The sequence below is a fragment of the Lepidochelys olivacea genome (genome assembly GCF_965140295.1).
Source record: "Lepidochelys olivacea isolate rLepOli2 genome assembly, chromosome: 11".
NCBI lineage: Eukaryota > Metazoa > Chordata > Testudines > Cheloniidae > Lepidochelys > Lepidochelys olivacea.
Genome location: NC_140421.1, coordinates 52,784,400 through 52,803,661, shown reverse-complemented (window position 1 = coordinate 52,803,661; position 19,262 = coordinate 52,784,400). Strand labels below are relative to the sequence as shown.

General features: G+C 37.2%; 1 protein-coding gene across 2 annotated transcripts in view; it reads left to right on the top strand.

Moving 5' to 3' along the window:
• The window catches only part of HIBCH (3-hydroxyisobutyryl-CoA hydrolase), an 88,678-nt gene that overhangs the window by 31,005 nt on the left and 38,411 nt on the right, over positions 1 to 19,262 (top strand). For both annotated transcript variants that reach the window (XM_084643730.1, XM_084643729.1), the window contains exon 7: positions 17,932 to 18,010. In XM_084643730.1, coding sequence (XP_084499856.1) covers positions 17,932 to 18,010 — 79 coding nt within the window. The remainder of the gene's footprint in view (positions 1 to 17,931; positions 18,011 to 19,262) is intronic.

The following is a 19,262-nucleotide window of genomic DNA, read 5'->3' as shown; positions in this document are numbered from 1 at the left end:
ACGGGGGGAATATTTTGTACCTTGGGGAAGTTTTGACCTGAGCTGGTAAAGATAAGCTTAGGAGGTTTTTTCATGCAGGTCCCCACATCTGTACCCTAGAGTTCAGAGTTGGGGAGGAACCTTGACACACCCTATTAATTGAGTTTGGCTTAATTGACTCTGTTTTCATTTATTTTCTCATTAAATGACTTGTATACTATTTTTTGAAGTGTGAATACTCAAGATGGATTATGACCTCAGGTGTAATTGTTGTGGTAGAAAAAGACAGCACTCTTTTTTAATAATGAGTTAACCAGTATTAAAATGTCAGCAACACCTCTGGCTTTCAACAAAAGAGTATAATGGCCTATTTTGGGGCAGGAGTCATTCTTTCCATTTTCATTATAAATCAGATATCTTTCTAAAACACAGATCATATTAGCAGACACTAGCTCAGTCGTAGTCCCTGTGATAAACTTTGCTCAAGAATTATTCTGTTATTGAGTCATTCAAAGTCCTTTTTACATAGTGAAGAGTTTAGACTGATTTTTGGGAAGAATGAGAAAATAAGTATGCTAAGCCCTTTCAGCAATATGTTGAACACTTCTAATCTGTTTTGGGGTTTTCTATGTAAGCAATACAGACTTGTCAAAGTTTTCACATTAAATTTCAAATTAAAATATATTCCAGAATACTCTCCAACTTTTTCATGCCAGGCCCATTCTTACTTTCCCATCATCATATACAGAAGGATTTTCATAGATGATAAAAGTCTGCTAAGCAGTGCTTTGCATATTTTTCCTGACATAGTCTTAACAACCAGCTCTAAATTAAATGCTGTTAAGAGTTCAGTTATTTTTATCCATAGCAGAGCACTTGAGCTGAAGAGATAATATCTGACAGCCAATTTTTTTCATTCATTTCACTAAGTGTCAGAATTTTTTTTTATTTTCTACCCTATAAAATAGAAAACTGTTCAGAGGAAAAAACAACCAGAAAATCATTAATATTTTAGATGAAAACAATGTCCAATGTTTATACCCACTGTCAGGCACCTTGCTGTTCGTTGGTGAGTTTCACTTGCCAACAAAGTGTTCTTGCATTTCACACCAAACAGGAGCTGGCAATCACTGGAAGCCTGTATGGAGAAGAAAAAAAAAAGAGAGAGAGAAAAAAGGTTAGCATACTTTTCAAGTGGCCAAGGTTCAAGACTGGGATAAACACCCAAAAACCAGACATACAATTTGTGCTACAAGTTTGAAATAAGAATTCCTTTTGCATAAACCATATTTCATGATTCCATATTTCTGACAGAAATCTACAAGAGAAGTGAGAAGAAATGTGTGTAATGAAGGCAATCTCTTATAAGGAGACGGTTTAGAGAGATGAAATCAAAGTTTAGAAAAGTGCAAAAATTATTGCCCACTTTGCTTTGTTTGGGGCATATATATAACTTAAGTTGTATAATTTTTCTGTTGCTTATTGAAAAGAACCACACCAAGCTGAGAAATATTTGCCAGTGCCATGCCCAAAATATCAGTCCTATTATACATTTAACTGATCTGCTTAAACTGAGAATTTGAGGCAGTTGATTATTGATGGGTATTATCATTCAAAGTCAGGAAGATAGAAGAGTCTTTGTTAGCATATTGTCCCATTCCATGGATATTAGACTTTAACTGAAAAAAATCCTCTTGCCTCATGTCAAATGTAGTACCATCATATCTAGTAGCTGCTAAATAGGATAGAAACCATAACAGCACATAGATATAAAATGTGTGTATGTATATTTTAAGTCTTCTTTCATCTCAAATCTTTGGTTTAATAAAATCAAAGATTTGAGATGGAAGAAGGCTTTTAATATTAACAAATCAGCAGTGCTCTTGTGACATCTTGGAACTATAAAAAAAAGAAAACACCATGGTTTTTTTAAACAGATGATTCTTGCCATTAATTATATTTTACTCCAGCTACCTGTCCATTGTAATTATTATTCTATGGCACTTTACATGAAGCTATGAATGTTGTTGTTTAGCTCTCTGGTGCTAAAAAGTTCTTTTTCTAGTAATTACATCCCTTGTATAAAAATGATGGTTATGCTAGCTAGAAATAAGTACGTTATTTGTACAAGCTGCACAAAGGATGTGTCTGTCATCCTGCTTCCAAGGGCACTTCTACAGTGGGGTAATGCCAACGACAGGGGTGTGATTTCTAAAGCACACCAACGTGTTGCACATTAATTAGTCTGTATAGAACCTGTTGGTGTCTAAAATTCCCTAATATGCTTAAATGTAGTACTGTTTCAGACTTTTAGTGCACACCCACAGGACCCACACAGACCCAATTAAAGTGCAACAGATTAGTCTGCTTCAGAAATCAGATCCCTGTAGCATGCATTACCCCACCATGTAGACAGTCCCCTAGAATTCTAACCAGGCAATGGAGGAAGCTCTCAGATTTGGCTTATATTTTAGGCTATAAAACTGCAGCATTTAGTTTTGAAAGCTAGGAGTTGTACTCAGAAAATTGACATTGTGGTTGAAATTGACATTGACATGTTCATTCTGTCATCCATAGTAAAATTGTTCAATTTACAAGTCAATATGACTCTTGTAGTTCCTAGCACGACACAGTCTGCCAGAGTTGTGAAAGTCAAATGGGCTTTTGTCTCTTGCATCTTCACCAGTGTTATCAGAATTTAACTGCCTTTTTTTGTGTTTTGTTTTGTGAATCTGGGAGTCTGAACAGATTCCACTCCCTCTCCCATTGCTTTATTGGGTCTGAAGTATTAATGGTATTTACCTGGTTTTTGTCACTAAAGTAAGTGAATATGACTCAAATATACACTGGACAAATACGGTTAATTAAAGATGCTATTTGTTTGGTCACTCTTCGGTATTCCAGTTCTCTTTTCCATTCTTTAACTGCATCAAGGAAAAAATTGTTAGTCTTTAAGGTCCAGAGTTTTCAGACTTAATCAGGTGGTTGTACATACACAGTCAATTTCGGTCACTTCAGGGTGCAGTTGCAATAATTGTACTTATAAATTAGGTGTGCAATAGAGCACCTACTCTGAAAAATTGGCCTTAAAGTCTTAGCCTGGTACCTGTTAACAAAATAAAACTAACAAATCCATATATCTTATAATTTAGAGGTAATGATATTAACAGTTATACATTAGAGCTATAGTGATGTAACTCTTCCTTTTTCTGCTCTGAAATGTTTTATCAAGCTATGAGGACAGTGTCTCCATTTTGGGCAGTTAGTTGCCAAAATGTTTAAAAACATGAATATAATAATCTCCCTATACAATAGTAAGTCATCTATATGTAATTGATACTTTTCATATTTCTCTATCTGACTAGGGACAAGTTCTCTATGCGAATGGCTGAAAGTATTTATTACTGCACAGGTAATCTGACAATAAGAAAGATCTAGTCCATGGATTAATTCATTCTATATCCATAAAACAAACAAACAACATAATCTAGAAATGTTTTCTCACTTGAAACTGTACCATCAATTACTCACACTATGCGTAACTCCAAACCATCTTTAAGATCTCATAATTTTTCAGTGTAATTGACTCTTATCAAATTAATATTGGAGTAATCAGTTGATCAAAAGTCAGCTTGTCTAGTAGGAACCATAAAACTTATAGTGCATCATCAATAAATCGGTGACAAAGTGAACTCTTTAAATTTTCCCTGTGTTGCCAATCTCTTACTCTTTGAACAGAGTAAATATCAGTACTTTGTTTAAAAATAAAAAAAGGCCCAAAGCTGGAGAAGAATATGTACAAAATACTAATAGAAAAAAGCTTCCAGGTGAGCCTTTAATACTGAATATCTAAGTTTCTGTTAAGAGCTTGAAAGTGAGTTCATAGAATGAACATAAGAACGGCCATACTGTGTCAGATCAAAAGTCCATCTAGCCCAGTATCCTGTCTTCTGACAATGCCAGGTGCCCCAGAGGGAATGAACAGAATAGGTAATCATCAAGTGATCCATATCCTGTCACCCATTCCCAGCTTCTGGCAAACAGAAGCTAGGGACACAATCCCTACCCATCCTGGCTAATAGCCATTGATGGATCTATCCTCCATGAATTTATCTAGTTCCTTTTTGAACCCTGTTATAGTCTTGGCCTTCACAACATCCTCTGGCAAAGAGTTACACAGATTGCAGTAACCAAAAAAGTAGAGTCCTTCCTTTGTGATATAAAAGTTAAAATTTGCAATATGGAGTTACATACTCAAAAGGAATAATTTGGTAACAGATGTAACAAACAGATGCTTGACTCTGCAAATTTAAGTCTTAACATTTTGTGTTTAATATACATTAGGTTATGCAATTTTCCCTTTCTTAGAGAGAACATATATTAGGCCAGTCTCACATTCAGTTATAGAAAATAAATTTCAAATGGCCACGTTTGATAAGCATCTTTAAAATTGGTGTTTAGAATTGACAGAATCCTGGCAGTAGCAAAACTACTGGACACTAGTGGAATTCAGAATTGAATGTGATCATCAAGGTCAAAATAAGATGTAGGAAAGGGTCAGAATTTGTGCAGATTACTAGTATACCAAAATTTCCTTCAATATAAAGCTTCTTAAAGGTTTTGTAATGGAAAAAAACAAACCAAAAACCAGACCTCAATTTCTGTATTGCTTTCTTTTTTCTATATAGCCTTACAGTTTTGTGCATATTTTTGTGCTTCTCAATTTGATTTAGAGAGTCACAGTTCACCTTATGTGGTGTTTTACAGGTCCTTTACTTCCAGTAGATGTAGTTATTTTCTCTATATGCTTTTTAAACAACTTGATTCTGTGCTAAATATAACCATTATCTACTGCTGACTCATTGTCACAAGAGAACTGAGTGTTCTGTATGTGCAGTGCAAATATAAGAACACATTGTATTATGTGGAAGTTATTTGCCTTTGTTTCTGTAGTCAGTGTAACTCTAACAGTGAGCAAATTACAGAAAATAGTTGCTGTTGAGTGTCAGTGGTTGAGTGTGTGATGTTACACTCCATATGATTTTATGAAAATGCGCTAAGGAGTGTGAATATAATGTAACTGGAATATGCTTCATGACAAAGGTCTCTTGTAAGGTATCATTACAAAGCTTATAATCTACCAAGTTTGTTCATCCTGTTTGTACGAATGTATCATTCTTGTATCTGAAACTAGGAATTTAAAATATAACTCTGAGGTCCTATTGTAGTTATGCAAAGGGTGGGCCATTAATGGTGGTTTAAAATCTTGATGGCTCTCATCAAGTAGGACAATTGACTGTAGATGGCTCTGTTTACTTGCAAGCCTTCTTGTGAGTCAGGTCAGGAAGAATGGAGGGTTGGGGTCTCACAGGACATGTAACCATGTCACTTGGTACTGGAATCCATCTTAAACCTGGGGCTTTTCCATTTAGAAGGAGGGGTGGGGACCCAAAGAGAAAAAAAATTCCCGCCTTGTGCCAAAGCTATATAAAGGGGTGGAACAAAACAAAGGAGGCTCCACTCATAAGAAATCCCCTAGCTACTACCTGAGCTGGAACAAGGACTCTACTGGGGAACGGATTGGGCCCAGACTAGAAAGGAGTCTAATCTGTGAAAGAAGCTTATTGGAACATCTCTGACGGTGAGATTTACCTGCATTTAGTTTCCTACTGTATTTGGCTTAGACTTGCGTGTTTTTGTTTTATTTTGCTTGGTAATTTACTTTGTTCTGCCTGTTATTACTTGGAACCACTTAAATCCTAATTTTATATTAAATAAAATCACTTTTTGCTTATTAATTAACCCAGAGCAAGTATTAATACCTGGGGGAGCAAACAGCTGTGTATATCTTTCTATCAGTGTTATAGAGAGCAGACAATTTATGTGTATAAGCTTTATACAGACTAAAACAGATTTATTTGGGGTTTGGATCCCATTGGGAACTGGGTATCTGGGTGCTAGAGATAGGAGCACTTCTTAAGCCATTTTCAGTTAAGCCTGCAGCTTGGGGGACGTGGTTCAGACCTGAGTCTGTGTTTGCAGCAGGCTAGTGGTCTGGCTCAACAAGACAGGGTACTGAAGTCTCAAGCTGCCAGGGAAAACGAGCTCAGAGATAGTCTTAGTACATCAGGTGGCAGTCCCAAGGGGGTTTCTGTGACCCCAACCTGTCACAGAATATTAGGTGATATTACTCACTAGTGGTTGAGATTCATCATAACTAGCATGGAAATTTTATCAATACAGTTATAGACATGTTGCTTAGCAAAATTTGATCAGCAGTTCTGTTATACTGTGTTAATGGATGTAGCAAAATTCCTGTCAGGTAGTAGTCGTATTACTAGGAGGATGTATTGCTCAGAAGTGATATCATTCATAGGCATGAAATACAATCAGTTAAAAGTGTGAAATATTATGAAGTAACTTGTAGCAAATAGAATTTCATTATGCAAAGGAACTTAAAATAATTTGAGTGATAGCTGCATTTATTGTGATGTTCTCTTCCTACTTATTCAACATTGTGTGGATGTCACTCTGTGAAACTTCTCTTGTTGCTCTTAGCAGGTGCTTAACTGTTTTGACATCAAATGGTAAGTCTAAAGTTTTCCTTGTTTTTCCTCCAACAGGTGTTTATAAAAATCAGAGGGGTTAATTTGAATGACTACTTTTGTTGTTTTTGTAAAAATGAATTTGTTTCTTGATGGGCTCATCCTCTCTGGACTGCAAGGATGTCCAGTGGGAGGGGCACTTCCCTCACTGTTTGAAGTGAAACATTGCCTGTACCCATGCTGCAGGGTTTAGCCCCACCACTAACTCTTTGAGCCACGGTTTGAGTTGGACTGCTGACAGGGAAAGAAGGAAATAGAGGGGAAAAAAAACCAGGAGAGACGAAAGAGGAAGGTCTGCCACCAATACCCCAGGGTCCACAGACTAAATCCACCTTCACCCATAAACTGTTCACCGGCAACACTATGGCGCATAAGCAGCAGACCTGGAGCCTCTGATACCATTTCTTGATTTATATGGCAGAAGCAGAGGATTCTATCCAATAGCTGTTTCTGTGGCATGGCATTAGTGGGTGTGGTTAATCCAACAGTCTTTCCTAGTCTAGATGGCTCTTCTGTTATGAGAAAACAGCCTTGCAGTAAATTCAGATTGTCTATATGCATTCTCTGCAGACTAATGATTTACCTTCCGATATATATGTGCAACTTAACATTTGATTGCTGTTTTATGTTTAAAAAAATCTGAATGAAAGTTGTGTGCATCTATTTTTATTTAAAACAAAGACTAAAGAATTGTAAGTGACTTTAAGTAATGGGATTATAGTATGTAAACAAGTTTAGGTAAAATGACTGAAGAGTAAAGGAAGGAAGCAAGGAGGAAAAGGTTAAGGATGATTGGCTACTTTACCTCTCTCATTTTGGTAATCATCTGTTTATAAGCAATCAGCAGAAGTAGGAGGCTGGAAATATAGTTACAGTGTAGGTAGTATGTAACACTTATTTTTCAATTAGGAATTTTGTGATGGTCCTCAAATACATAAAGTTCCGTATGGGAAAATCATGAGTGAAGCACCCATACCTATCTCAGCATTGTGATAACAGCTGACCACTATCTTTGTTTTTGCAATATATCAATCTGCTTGTCTATTTACAGTGTGTGTATAGACAGACACATTACATACAAAAATTAATATTCTTTTAATTAAGGCTACAAAGTCAAGCACTCAGAAATTTAGAAGTATTAGTATAAACATTGCATTTTAGAGCTTTGTTTAGACCCCTTGTGTTTACGCATTATAATATGGCCTTTAATTACATCATCACATGCTATTTTTCCACAGGACCTCCTGCCTCATGGAGTGCACAGAATGGATGTTGCTCACAGAATGAGCAGCTATTCAATATTTCATTTTCTCCTCTTTGGTTCAGTGTATGGCCCCAGGCCTTATTTACTGCACACTACTCAAACCCTGCTCTGAATACAAAATTATTAATTTCTTCCTGGATTTTTCTCTGGAATTCATTGCTATAGTATCCAAGTGCTTCCACAAACCTAAATTTATTTTCACAAAACCCCTCTGACAGTGGGGTGGTATTATTCCCTTTTTACAGACGGGGAGCTGAGACACAGACATTAGTGTCAAAAATATCCACTAATTTTGGTTGTCCAATTTGAAATGCCTCTGGCCTGCGTTTTTTCAGCATTTTATAGCACTTTATTTGTTCAGAGAATGATTTTCACTGATGTCAGTTGCAGCTGTGAATGCTCCGTTCTTCTGCAAATCAGTCTTCAGGTGTTTCAAGTTTTGTTTTGTATATTTAACTATTTCTCTTTCCACTTAGTCAGTAAGGATGATATCTCTTAAATCTTTACCCTTTGATAATCAACACTGTAAATGTATCGCAGTACTGTGATGTTAGAGGACTTGATCCTGAGTTGTACCAGTCAACCTATGTGTACACTGTTCCTTCGGGGACAGCCCAGTAACAGGGGCTAGATACTGCAGGAAGCACTCATAACTCTTGGGGGTTGGTGTATGCCTATCGCTACCCTGCACAGAGAGGGTGAATGCTGCACAGACTGGCAAGTCACTGGTTGCATGGCCAGAAATGGATTGTCTCAGGGAGCTGTGCCAGAGCACGCGCAGACAAGACTGCTTCACACTAAGGGAAGGTTGTGGTGAGGTGCCTCACAATCCAGAGTACCCCTGGAGAATGTCACGTATCTGCTCTGAAAATCTGCCATAAGGCAAAAGTTATTGCCATCCTAAAGCTAGATAAGCTGCTTTCTGACCCCTCCCTCTCTTTCCCTCCACAAACACATGTGCACACATACAAAATAGAAGCTTCTTGCCTAATCTACTGCATTCATGCATTCACAACTGAAGGTATTTATTATTGTGAAATATGCAGAATAGTTTGCAGATACTTATCTCCTATACTGAGTCATAAGTCCATAGGAGATCGACTTGGGTACTGAGTAGCACTAGTAATATAGAATATTGAAAGCAATGTAGAAGCAAGACTAAAAAAAGATTGTTTGCTGATCTTGCACTATATTTACCATCTGGCATGTTGGCGTGACGGCTAAGCTCCTGCTCATGATCCTAAAGACAAATGGTACAGTTCATTCTGTAGTTAATCTCTGACTAGAATATCAGCAGCTCTTGAGTTTTTTTTTTTTTTAAAGCTATTGAGTGTTCTAGGATTTATGCTAGCATATGCAGTACTTTCAGGGAAGAACTCATGACAACTCACTTTATTAAAAAAATATGACCTGATTACTAACGGTACTTGGTGGATTAAAAAACAACAAAATTACTGACTTCACTAGTGCACAATATGAAAGAATTGTTAGCGCCATTTTCCACTTAGATAAAAGGAAAAAAAAAAAGAGCTTTCTTGAACACTGATAATACAAATACCAGACCTGAAAAAGAGCTCTCTGTAAGGTTGTCTCTCTCTCACCAACAGTAGGTCCAATAAAAGATATTACCTCACTCACCTTGTTTCTCTGATACAAATATCTGTTTATTTTAACGTGATGTAGCACTTCAAATATTAGGATTCCAAAATGTGAGAAACATTATTTCCATTTCAGTCCTGGGGTTATTGCTACATAAAGAGGCCAAAGTAACATTGCAAGTTAGTGTCTGCTTTGTGAGTAGAGGGCCCATCTCATGCTGTAGTTTGCTTTTTTTTTTTTTTTTAAGTTAAACTTTGGTGTACTGAAAAGTTTGTTTTGGTTTTTGCTTATCATATGAAGCTGCAGTACTCCTGCGCTGTTGTGCACCATTGGAGGCAGTCCAGAGATCTTGCACACTTCCTCTTTTATACATTTGTTCCTCCTTCCTTAACTCCACCATCTTCCTTGCTAAACACCTTTGCCTCTTTCTCTCTAATTGAATCTATGCCTAAACCCCGATGAATGATCTCTACCTTTCATTTGCTTATCAGACTCTCTCTCCCTCTACTTCTCTTTTAGCTCAGGATCTCCTCAGTTTTTAAGGAGGAAAGTGATACTGTCTGAAGGGGATGGAATCCCCTGCTTGCCTGCCACCTTTCTGTGTCCCTGTGACCCTCCCATCCACACCTGTATCTTGATTTATCTTGTTCCCAGCATTATTCCCTTGTTCTTATTCTCACTGTTCCTTGCTTATCTGACCCCTCCCCATTTATTTTTTCCTTTAAAAAAAATACAAGGAACACAAACTCCTCAATTAATTCCTTGTTCACCAAGTAACTGTGGCCCCAATGCAGCAAGATACCTAGTCACATGCCTAACTTTAAGCATGTACGTATTTCTGTTAACTTTAATGGGATGATTCACAAGCTTAAAGTTAAATACGTGTTGCTGTACCTTGCTGCACTGGGGCCGCTAGCTCTGTGCTTGCATTTGTTTCAGAGGGGTTGAGGTGGAAAGATGTGCAGACATGGTGCCTACAGGAGCCAGAATGCTACGTGCGGGGGTGGGGCTCAGAGGATCACAATGCTGGAGCTAACCACCCAAGCGATTTGAGTTTACTTTTTCTCCTGATCCTTGGTATCTGTCTGGGTTTTAATGGCTGTCCAGCTGCCATCTTATAGACTTCTAAACTATTTCTATGGCCACTAGGGAGCAGTATGGAGGAAACTGATTTGCTGGTGTTTACTGGACCTTTCGTAGCATCAGATGCTGCAGAAAACCCTATAAACAAACTGAATGAATCCAGACTTTTTAAATCAGAAATCAGTAGAGCACTACTTATACACCATTTCATTACCATTGTTAAACACAGACAATTATTTTAAGTCCACAGATGTTTCATTTAAAATAAACATTAGCCGAAGAGTAGCCCTGAATAGAGATGAAGAAATTTGCCCTACTATTGATCCCTTATATTGTCAGTATCCTGACCATGCTCGAAGACTGCTGGAAGAAAATATAAATGTCATGTACTATGTCTTCCTTAACATTCGTGGAGTGTTGGGTAAGCATAGAGAAAAAAGAATGGGTGAATTTAGCATTTGACATCAGTGTAGGGTGACCAGATGTCCCAATTTTATAGGGACAGTCCCGATTTTTGGGTCTTTTTCTTATATAGGTTCCTATTACCTCCCTACCCCCTGTCCTGATTTTTCACACTTGCTGTCTGGCTACCCTAGATCAGTGTCACCAGCTAGTGTAGAAACACAAAAAAAAGTTTTTTCAGACCAGATCTAAGTCTTTTCCTGCCATATAGGGTCTACTTTCTGTGGCATTGGAAGTCTCAAATCTTCTGTTTCCCCCAGTGTCTTGGAAGACTCTTTGATAAAAGAAATATCTGAATGCTGATGCCATGAAGCTTTGTAGGCTTGGTGGAGATAAGAGGTAGAAAGTGACATACAACATTGAAGCTGCAGCAAGAAAAAATCTCTTACCCTTACTACTAAAAATAAGAAATTGCAGAATAATTCTAATTGAATAATCAAATGTTAATCTTGTCAGTCTATTACCTAAAAAATAAAAATACTGCCAAGTTTTGTGTTAAGGCAATACATATATTGCCAGCTAGCTTCACTATATCAATGGATTTCTAATTCAGTTTTAAACTGTATTATATATAGTTGTACCTATAAATTAGATTAAAGTTAAATTAATATACACACACTATATCGGATACATGAATAATATATTACAATTAAATTATACATTATAGTTATAGATTGTGCTCAATCCGATCTAACTGATTACAGGGGGTTTGGTGGGACCAAATTTGTTTAAATATCTAGGACTATATTGGAAGAGAATCTACACATAAAAAGCCAGGCTGGTAGTTCATCAGATAAGAAGATTCAAATACTGGAATTTTGCTAAGTAGGGCGTGGATTTTGGCCATAGATAAAACACAATACAAGTAAGCAGTAAAAAATAAAATGAGACACTTGGACTTGATGGCTTTTGGCAATGAACTGGAGCACAAAGAATCAGAGTGTGTCCAAAAAATGCCAGCATCAGGCATGGCACAAACTTTGTCTTTTGAAGTTAGAAACAGGGTTTGAAGAAAGAAAACATTTAAAACTGAAAAGTGGGTCATCAGCAGCGGCATGGATTAAAAAAATAGATTAAAAAACATTTTTTATTTAAATTGAAATTCTTGGCTTTTAAGTACAGGTTTATTTTTAAAAATAAACATTTAAAATTAAAAGCCTATGTGACATTCTAAGCTACTTATAATCTATTAAAATAATTTTAATTAAATAAAAAAATTTAATATTAAGGCGTAAGTGTTTGCTGCCAAGTTTTAAAAGAAAGTCAAACAACCAAACTGGTGGACATCACTTGCTAAGCAGCTAGAACCAGAGTTTGCTGAAGTGCTAACCAGCTTTTCACAGCAGTAGAATCTTCTGCAGGTTCAAAAAGAATATTTTCTTCATTTCAGTTTAGTTAGCTTGTTCAGTTCAATGACCAGTTCATTCAAAGTTAAGACATTGACTGGGAGTTGAAAAAGCAGGAAGGTTTGTTTTCCTCTTCCAGCTCAAGAATAAAAACTAGGTGTGAGAGGATGAGATTCACTGGTTCTAAAAATCTTGAACAGGGTGAGCAGAAACAATCAGTTCATTTAACTACGGATAATACTTCCTTAGTTTTATATTTAAAACATGTTTTGAGAGACTCTTACGTATCCACTGTATTTAAGGTAGTCTTACTTAATACAAGTTAAAATGCTGTTTTTGTGCATTAAGTTAAGATAATAAAAAGGTATATAATCATGATTTAAATCAACAAGCAGGAAACCTTGATTTAAATTGATTTTAATCATGTTTTGCAGTTGTACTTTTTACTGGTTTTTCAAAAAGGTCCTTCTCATTGGTGGTATCCATTAAAATATGCTGATTTGCAACTATTTATAGCCTTTGCTCTAAATTTGGCACTTTTTGGCTAACTAGGAGGATACATATGTCTGTACCACCAATGAGAATGAACTTTGAAAAAAAAATCAGTAAAAAGTACAAATTTAAATCAATTTAAATCAAGGTTTCTTGCTTGATGTAAACCGTGATTAAAATTGGTGATTTAAATCACTGGTTTAAAATCAGTCCACTCTCAGTATTATCATAAATAGCGTATACTAACTTGATCAGGTATTTCTCAGCAACATATCTACAACAATTAAATCCCAGCAGCTATAAATCATAACTAGTGTAATTAAGTCCGTAGGACACCCCACAATCCTCCTTTATAGTCGCTTTCTTTTTAAATGTAAAATTTGTGTTCCATTAAGCAGTCCAAGTTTATACGAAGGCTCTTGCCAAACTAGCAGAAATTGCTTGTTTCAATAAGTGTTTTGAGCTTTGAATGGACTTAGTTTATTGTCTCTGGTCATTCAGCACGATAGTCTTAGCTCAGTTTACTTTATTATGCCGTATTGATCTTGCAAACCAATCCATCCGGTCTTTTAGTAACTGCATACTCTGAAACCAGATAAAACTGAGTTATGCTCTTTGGGCTGGTCCATAACATTATGAATGATTAATTGTTCTGCATTTTATGCGGACAAATTAGTTTTGATACATCTTAAATTAAGACTCACTATTGTCTGAAAGCCTGGGTAATGCTCTTAGGCCATTGACAAAGTTATTGATCTAATGTAATTGTAAATCTCTGCGTTCTGAAGCTTTTTGGAGTAATTCCACTCATTTGCTTTCACCACTAACACCTCTGAAAATCTGTCAGCTGGAAAAGATTGTTCTGTGTTGCTTTTAATGCATCTGTATTTAATGATTATACTATTTCGTGTCCAGTCTGCGTTCATCACTACATTACCTTTGGGCTTTGAGCCTAGCTTTTCAAGATCGGAATGGCATCATTTAAGTACATTTTTCTGATTGCTGGAGGAAAACCCCCGGAAAGGAACACTCAATGCAGAGAATTTTAATAGTTATATTGTCAGATTTTTTATTTGATCAGTTAAAATCACATCCACTGGTACGAATGTGAGTTGAGATTAGAATTAGGTTTCTCTTTGCTATGCTACATTACTGCAGTCACTCTTTCTATAGCACTGCATCCCTGAAAACTCTTTTTTCCTTCTACTTGATGTGGTATGCATTAACAAACTGAATTTCCCATGAAATCTTGATTCTGATTGCTTAGTAAACAGAGGATAGTATTTTACAGTTTTGTAGTGAGACAGACATTTTATGCTTGTAAACTAAATATGTACAAGGGTATTAATTCAGCTAAGGAATCCGCTCCACTTGATACTAAGTGCCATTTTTTATACACAATCAGAACAGAATATGGTGAATATCAACAGTCATTCAGCATCTTTGTCATTTTGATTATCACCATTCTTAGTATTCCTAACTGCTGCACTGCTCAATCCACGCTCAATTTGTAAACATCTTCTTTTGGATGTTACAGGTTCTCAGATTTGCTAATATCATACGGGCCATGCTACAGTGTAACCTTTGATGGAGAGTGTAGCTGTATGATTTTTTTCCTCTATATAACAATAACAATTTACTCAGTTTCTTCCCATAGAGAAGCCTAAGGCTCTACAGCCATCATGAGGTCGGGTGTAGGGAATTGAGACTGGAAATTAATTACATTCACTACACAAAAATTGTACAAGGTGGTATTTCTTAGGAAGTCTTGTATGTAATTTACAAAGTTCAGCTAGTTCTCTGGGCTTCTAGAGTTAGCTTATACAATCACGTAGAGAAAGCATTGGCTTTGGAATTGGGAAATTTTGTTTCTTCATGGTACAAGACTGATATTATATTTTTCTGCACTTAAGTGTTTTTAAACAATTTGAAATAGAAGTCCTTAGTGTACAAGATAGGTGCAGTACTGCTGTGTTGCAGGATATTGCTTAATTTTGGGGGGAGGGAGGGCAAGAATCAGTACCATTAACCATGTGTGCAAAAAGCTACATTTATTCTGTTATACTAATTCATTCTCTGACCTCAGCTGTAAAATACTGATTGCCTAATTAGTCAGTTACATGAGGGTTCCTTTTTTGTTTTAAAAAAAAATAAAAATCTATTCTATGTCGCCTGACTGCCTTCTCCTTTTTATGCGTGGGAGTGGGGGGGAGAACCACATGCCCCACTTCCATATGATGAGGAAGCTTTCCTGGGCGAATGCTTTCAGCTTCAGCAGAATCTACACTTGCATTCTCAAATAAAAATTTCCAGCCTTACTGCTGATCACAGCCTGACACTCCATTGCCGCAGGATGGTGAAACCAAATTTCACACTTTAAAAATGTAAGACCCCCCCTCTGTCAGCCTAAAATATAATATAAATGCTAAATACCGTGATGGGTGGGCATGTGTGTATGCGCACATGTACCCTACTCCCTTCTCAGGCCAGAATCAGAACAGCTCAGGTGTGTAACACAGGCACTATGCTAAGAGGAAGATAGAACCTTCTTCAACTCAAGTGGTCTGTGTGAGGAATGGAGTGCTAATCCTCACTAACCCTCTGAAGTTCTGATGACATTGTGCTACAACCATAGCCAGCAGAAGTGTTAGGTGGCCACTGAAGTGTTAAAATATTTTATGTTCACTCTTTAAATTATGCTTGAGCCAACAATCAAGCCATTGTCCACTAGTTTGTCATTTTGTACCTTAAATATGAGATAATGTGAATTACGGATGTTGCAGAATGTAGCTGTACTCTTTGCAGTCCCTAATCTTTATATCCAATCCTAAATTGTTTGAGTTGTCTTTTTGTCCTTGTACACACTTGTGATGAAATCTGCAAGAAAGTTCCGCATTTCAAAATTTGGTTTTGTTCCAAATCAGAATGAAATAATTTTTTTCCCCTAAAAAGTTCTTGCAAACTAGAAATTCCAAGAAAAAAATTTGTTTTGGAAACACCAACACAGATGTTTGCAAATCGAAATTTGCACCCAGTGGACAGGCAGTAGCAGAATGAAACTGACCTAGGAAATTTTCCAACCACTCAGTTCTAGTAATTTCCTGTTAGAGACCCATATAATTTTTATTTATTTATTTTTTTAAAAAAGAAGAGAGTTCAAGAATTTGAGTGAAGGCAGAACTAAGATGGATGAAAATTGTTTTCAGTTTGTAAAAATAAATAACCACCAAAACCAGAATGTACTGGTGCTGTTACAGCTAGTAGTCTTATCCAGAATAAGTTTGGTTCCCCCCAGAGACCATCATCATCAGGGAACTATCTGAGCAAATAAATTAACCTTACATTGTATTTTGAAGGTCATTCTCTTGATCTAACAGGAGGGGCCGGAGTTCTAGATGAAAGGGTATTCCATTGAGAACATTTTGCCTCCAGTCCCAGATGTTTGAATATTGGGACTGTTCAAGCACAGCACTCTGGCGTGCAGCTGTTCTGATGCGGCAGAGGGAGAGAAGCAGCCTTCTAGGTAGCCAGGACTAACTATACAGGACTTTATAGATCCACCTGCAAGGTGAGAGAGTTTCAGAACTCAGGCTGCAGCCTGAACCCAGAAGTCTACACTGTAATTCAACAGCCCTGCAGCCTGAGGCCCACAAGCCCGAGACACCCATGGGTTTTTAAGTGCAGTGTAAACATAGAGAGCGCTCTGAATTGCATTCAGAAGCAGAGATGGAGGTGGTGCAAGACTTTTGGATAGCGTACTGAGTGTTCCCTAAATAAGCATGCAGCTAGTTTTCTGCACTAGTGGGAGATTCAGAAGTTTCTTCAGGGGTAACCTCCTATAGAGTGCATTGCAGTAATTAATTTGGGAGGGAAGTAATCCTACAAAAAACTAGGCTGGTTGTCAGTTTAGCACTTTTAGCCTTTTGCCTATGCTAAAATTAGTCACTCATTGCTCTTCTGATTCTTCTATCATTTTATTTTAATGTTGGATTATTTAAAAGTGATCTGCAGAGGAAAAGAAAAAATGGGTTTGTGCCTTTAAAAATAAAACAAAAAACCCCACCACACTTTAAAATTAGGCTTTTGTCTATACGGGAAAACTTGAAGGATATCTAGAAAGCTTGTCTTATTGACATCGGAAGTACTAAGAAAGGGAAATCTAAAATGTAAGGAGGTGTGATAGTCATTAAGACTGTTTAAAAGTCTGGTTATGGTTTTAAACACCTTTTTAAAAACACTTGGGAGAAAAGTTCTAAGAATTCAACACTCCATTGCTGACGACTTCACAAAAATGCTGAAAATTTGAGTTTGAATTGCCAATTAGTTCTTCATAGGAAAACTAGAAAAAAAGACTCAACATTTCTGATTTGAGATTAAAAAAAAAAAATCTATATATACACACACACGACACTATACAGAAGCAAATGAGGCACAAACATATTTTTTTCCTTTGCAAGTCATTTAAAAAAATATGGTTTTCCATAAAAGGACTGTATTTTAGTGGTTTAAAAGCAGGAGAATGAGGGCTTCTCTAAATGGACACTTGCATCACAGTAAGCTTAGGTGTGATCTACCCCACTGTGCATTAAGTGTCTGCGCAGAGCCTGCTACTGCACACTGAGTTCCCTAGTGAGCTTTAATCTACTCCTGTTTCAAAGCGGGGTAGATCTACCATGCACTAAAAGTTCCTCAGTGTGATCTGAAGGGTCCACAAAAGCTAGTGTGGGGCAGATTTACATCCCTGATTGTACACTTAGTCTGTGGCATTTAGGCAAGTCCCGAGTGTCTAGATTCCTGGCTTTTATTTCTACCTATTCTGCCACGAAACTGAGCAAGTCATTTAACCTCTGTATGAGTCATCTTAAGCAACTAGTAATACTTTTCCTGAGTCCCAAATTTGTTATGATGATTGCCTAATGTTTGTGCTATCAACTATTTTGGGATACTATGTTGAAAGTCTATGCATAAGTGTAAGTGTTATAGTATTTATACAAATAGAAGTAGTTCAATGACATTGTTTAGTAAGAAATATACTTTAAGTGGAGCTGTATGTGTTGGTTTTAAACATTACAGTTTCTGTATTTAATACTTTTCTTGATAGGGTGTTGGTCTGTCAGTCCATGGACACTTTCGAGTGGCTACTGAGAAGACACTTTTTGCAATGCCAGAGACAGCAATAGGTAAAGATTGAATACAATGTCATCTTTTAATGTGTTTCAAATGATACTAAGTTTGTTCATGTAACTAAGAGAAAGTGTACTTGATTGAAAGTAGAGAAACCCATGAAAGAAAATTTCAAAAGGGACTAGATGTAACATTAAAAGTATTTTCTATTAAATAGACAGACTAATGGTAATAGATTTCAGAGTAACAGCCGTGTTAGTCTGTATTCGCAAAAAGAAAAGGAGTACTTGTGGCACCTTAGAGACTAACCAATTTATTTGAGCATAAGCTTTCGTGAGCTACAGCTCACTTCATCGGATGCATACCGTGGAAACTGCAGCAGACTTTATACATACACAGAGAATATGAAACAATACCTCCTCCCACCCCACTGTCCTGCTGGTAATAGCTTATCTAAAGTGATCATCAGGTGGGCCATTTCCAGCACAAAGAAGTTACCTACTACAGGACAGGCCTAACAAAGAAAATAACAGAACGCCACTAGCCGTCACCTTCAGCCCCCAACTAAAACCCCTCCAACGCATCATTAAGGATCTACAACCTATCCTAAAGGATGACCCAGCACTCTCACAAATCTTGGGAGACAGGCCAGTCCTTGCCTACAGACAGCCCCGCAACCTGAAGCAAATATTCACCAACAACCACATACCACACAACAGAACCACTAACCCAGGAACTTATCCTTGCAACAAAGCCCGTTGCCAACTGTGTCTACATATCTATTCAGGGGACACCATCACAGGGCCTAATAACATCAGCCACACTATCAGAGGCCCGTTCACCTGCACATCCACCAATGTGATATATGCCATCATGTGCCAGCAATGCCCCTCTGCCATGTACATTGGTCAAACTGGACAGTCTCTACGTAAAAGAATAAATGGACACAAATCAGATGTCAAGAATTATAACACTTCAATCTCTCTGGTCACGTAATCACAGACATGAAGGTCGCTATCTTAAAACAAAAAAACTTCAAATCCAGACTCCAGCGAGAAACTGCTGAATTGGAATTCATTTGCAAATTGGATACTATTAATTTAGGCTTAAATAGAGACTGGGAGTGGCTAAGTCATTATGCAAGGTAGCCTGTGTTCTCTTGTTTTATCCTACCCCCCCCCCCCCCCCCCCAGATGTTCTGGTTTAACTTGGATTTAAACTTGGAGAGTGGTCAGTTTGGATGAGCTATTACCAGTAGGAGAGTGAGTTTGTGTGTGTATGGGGGTGGGGGGGATGTGAGAAAACCTG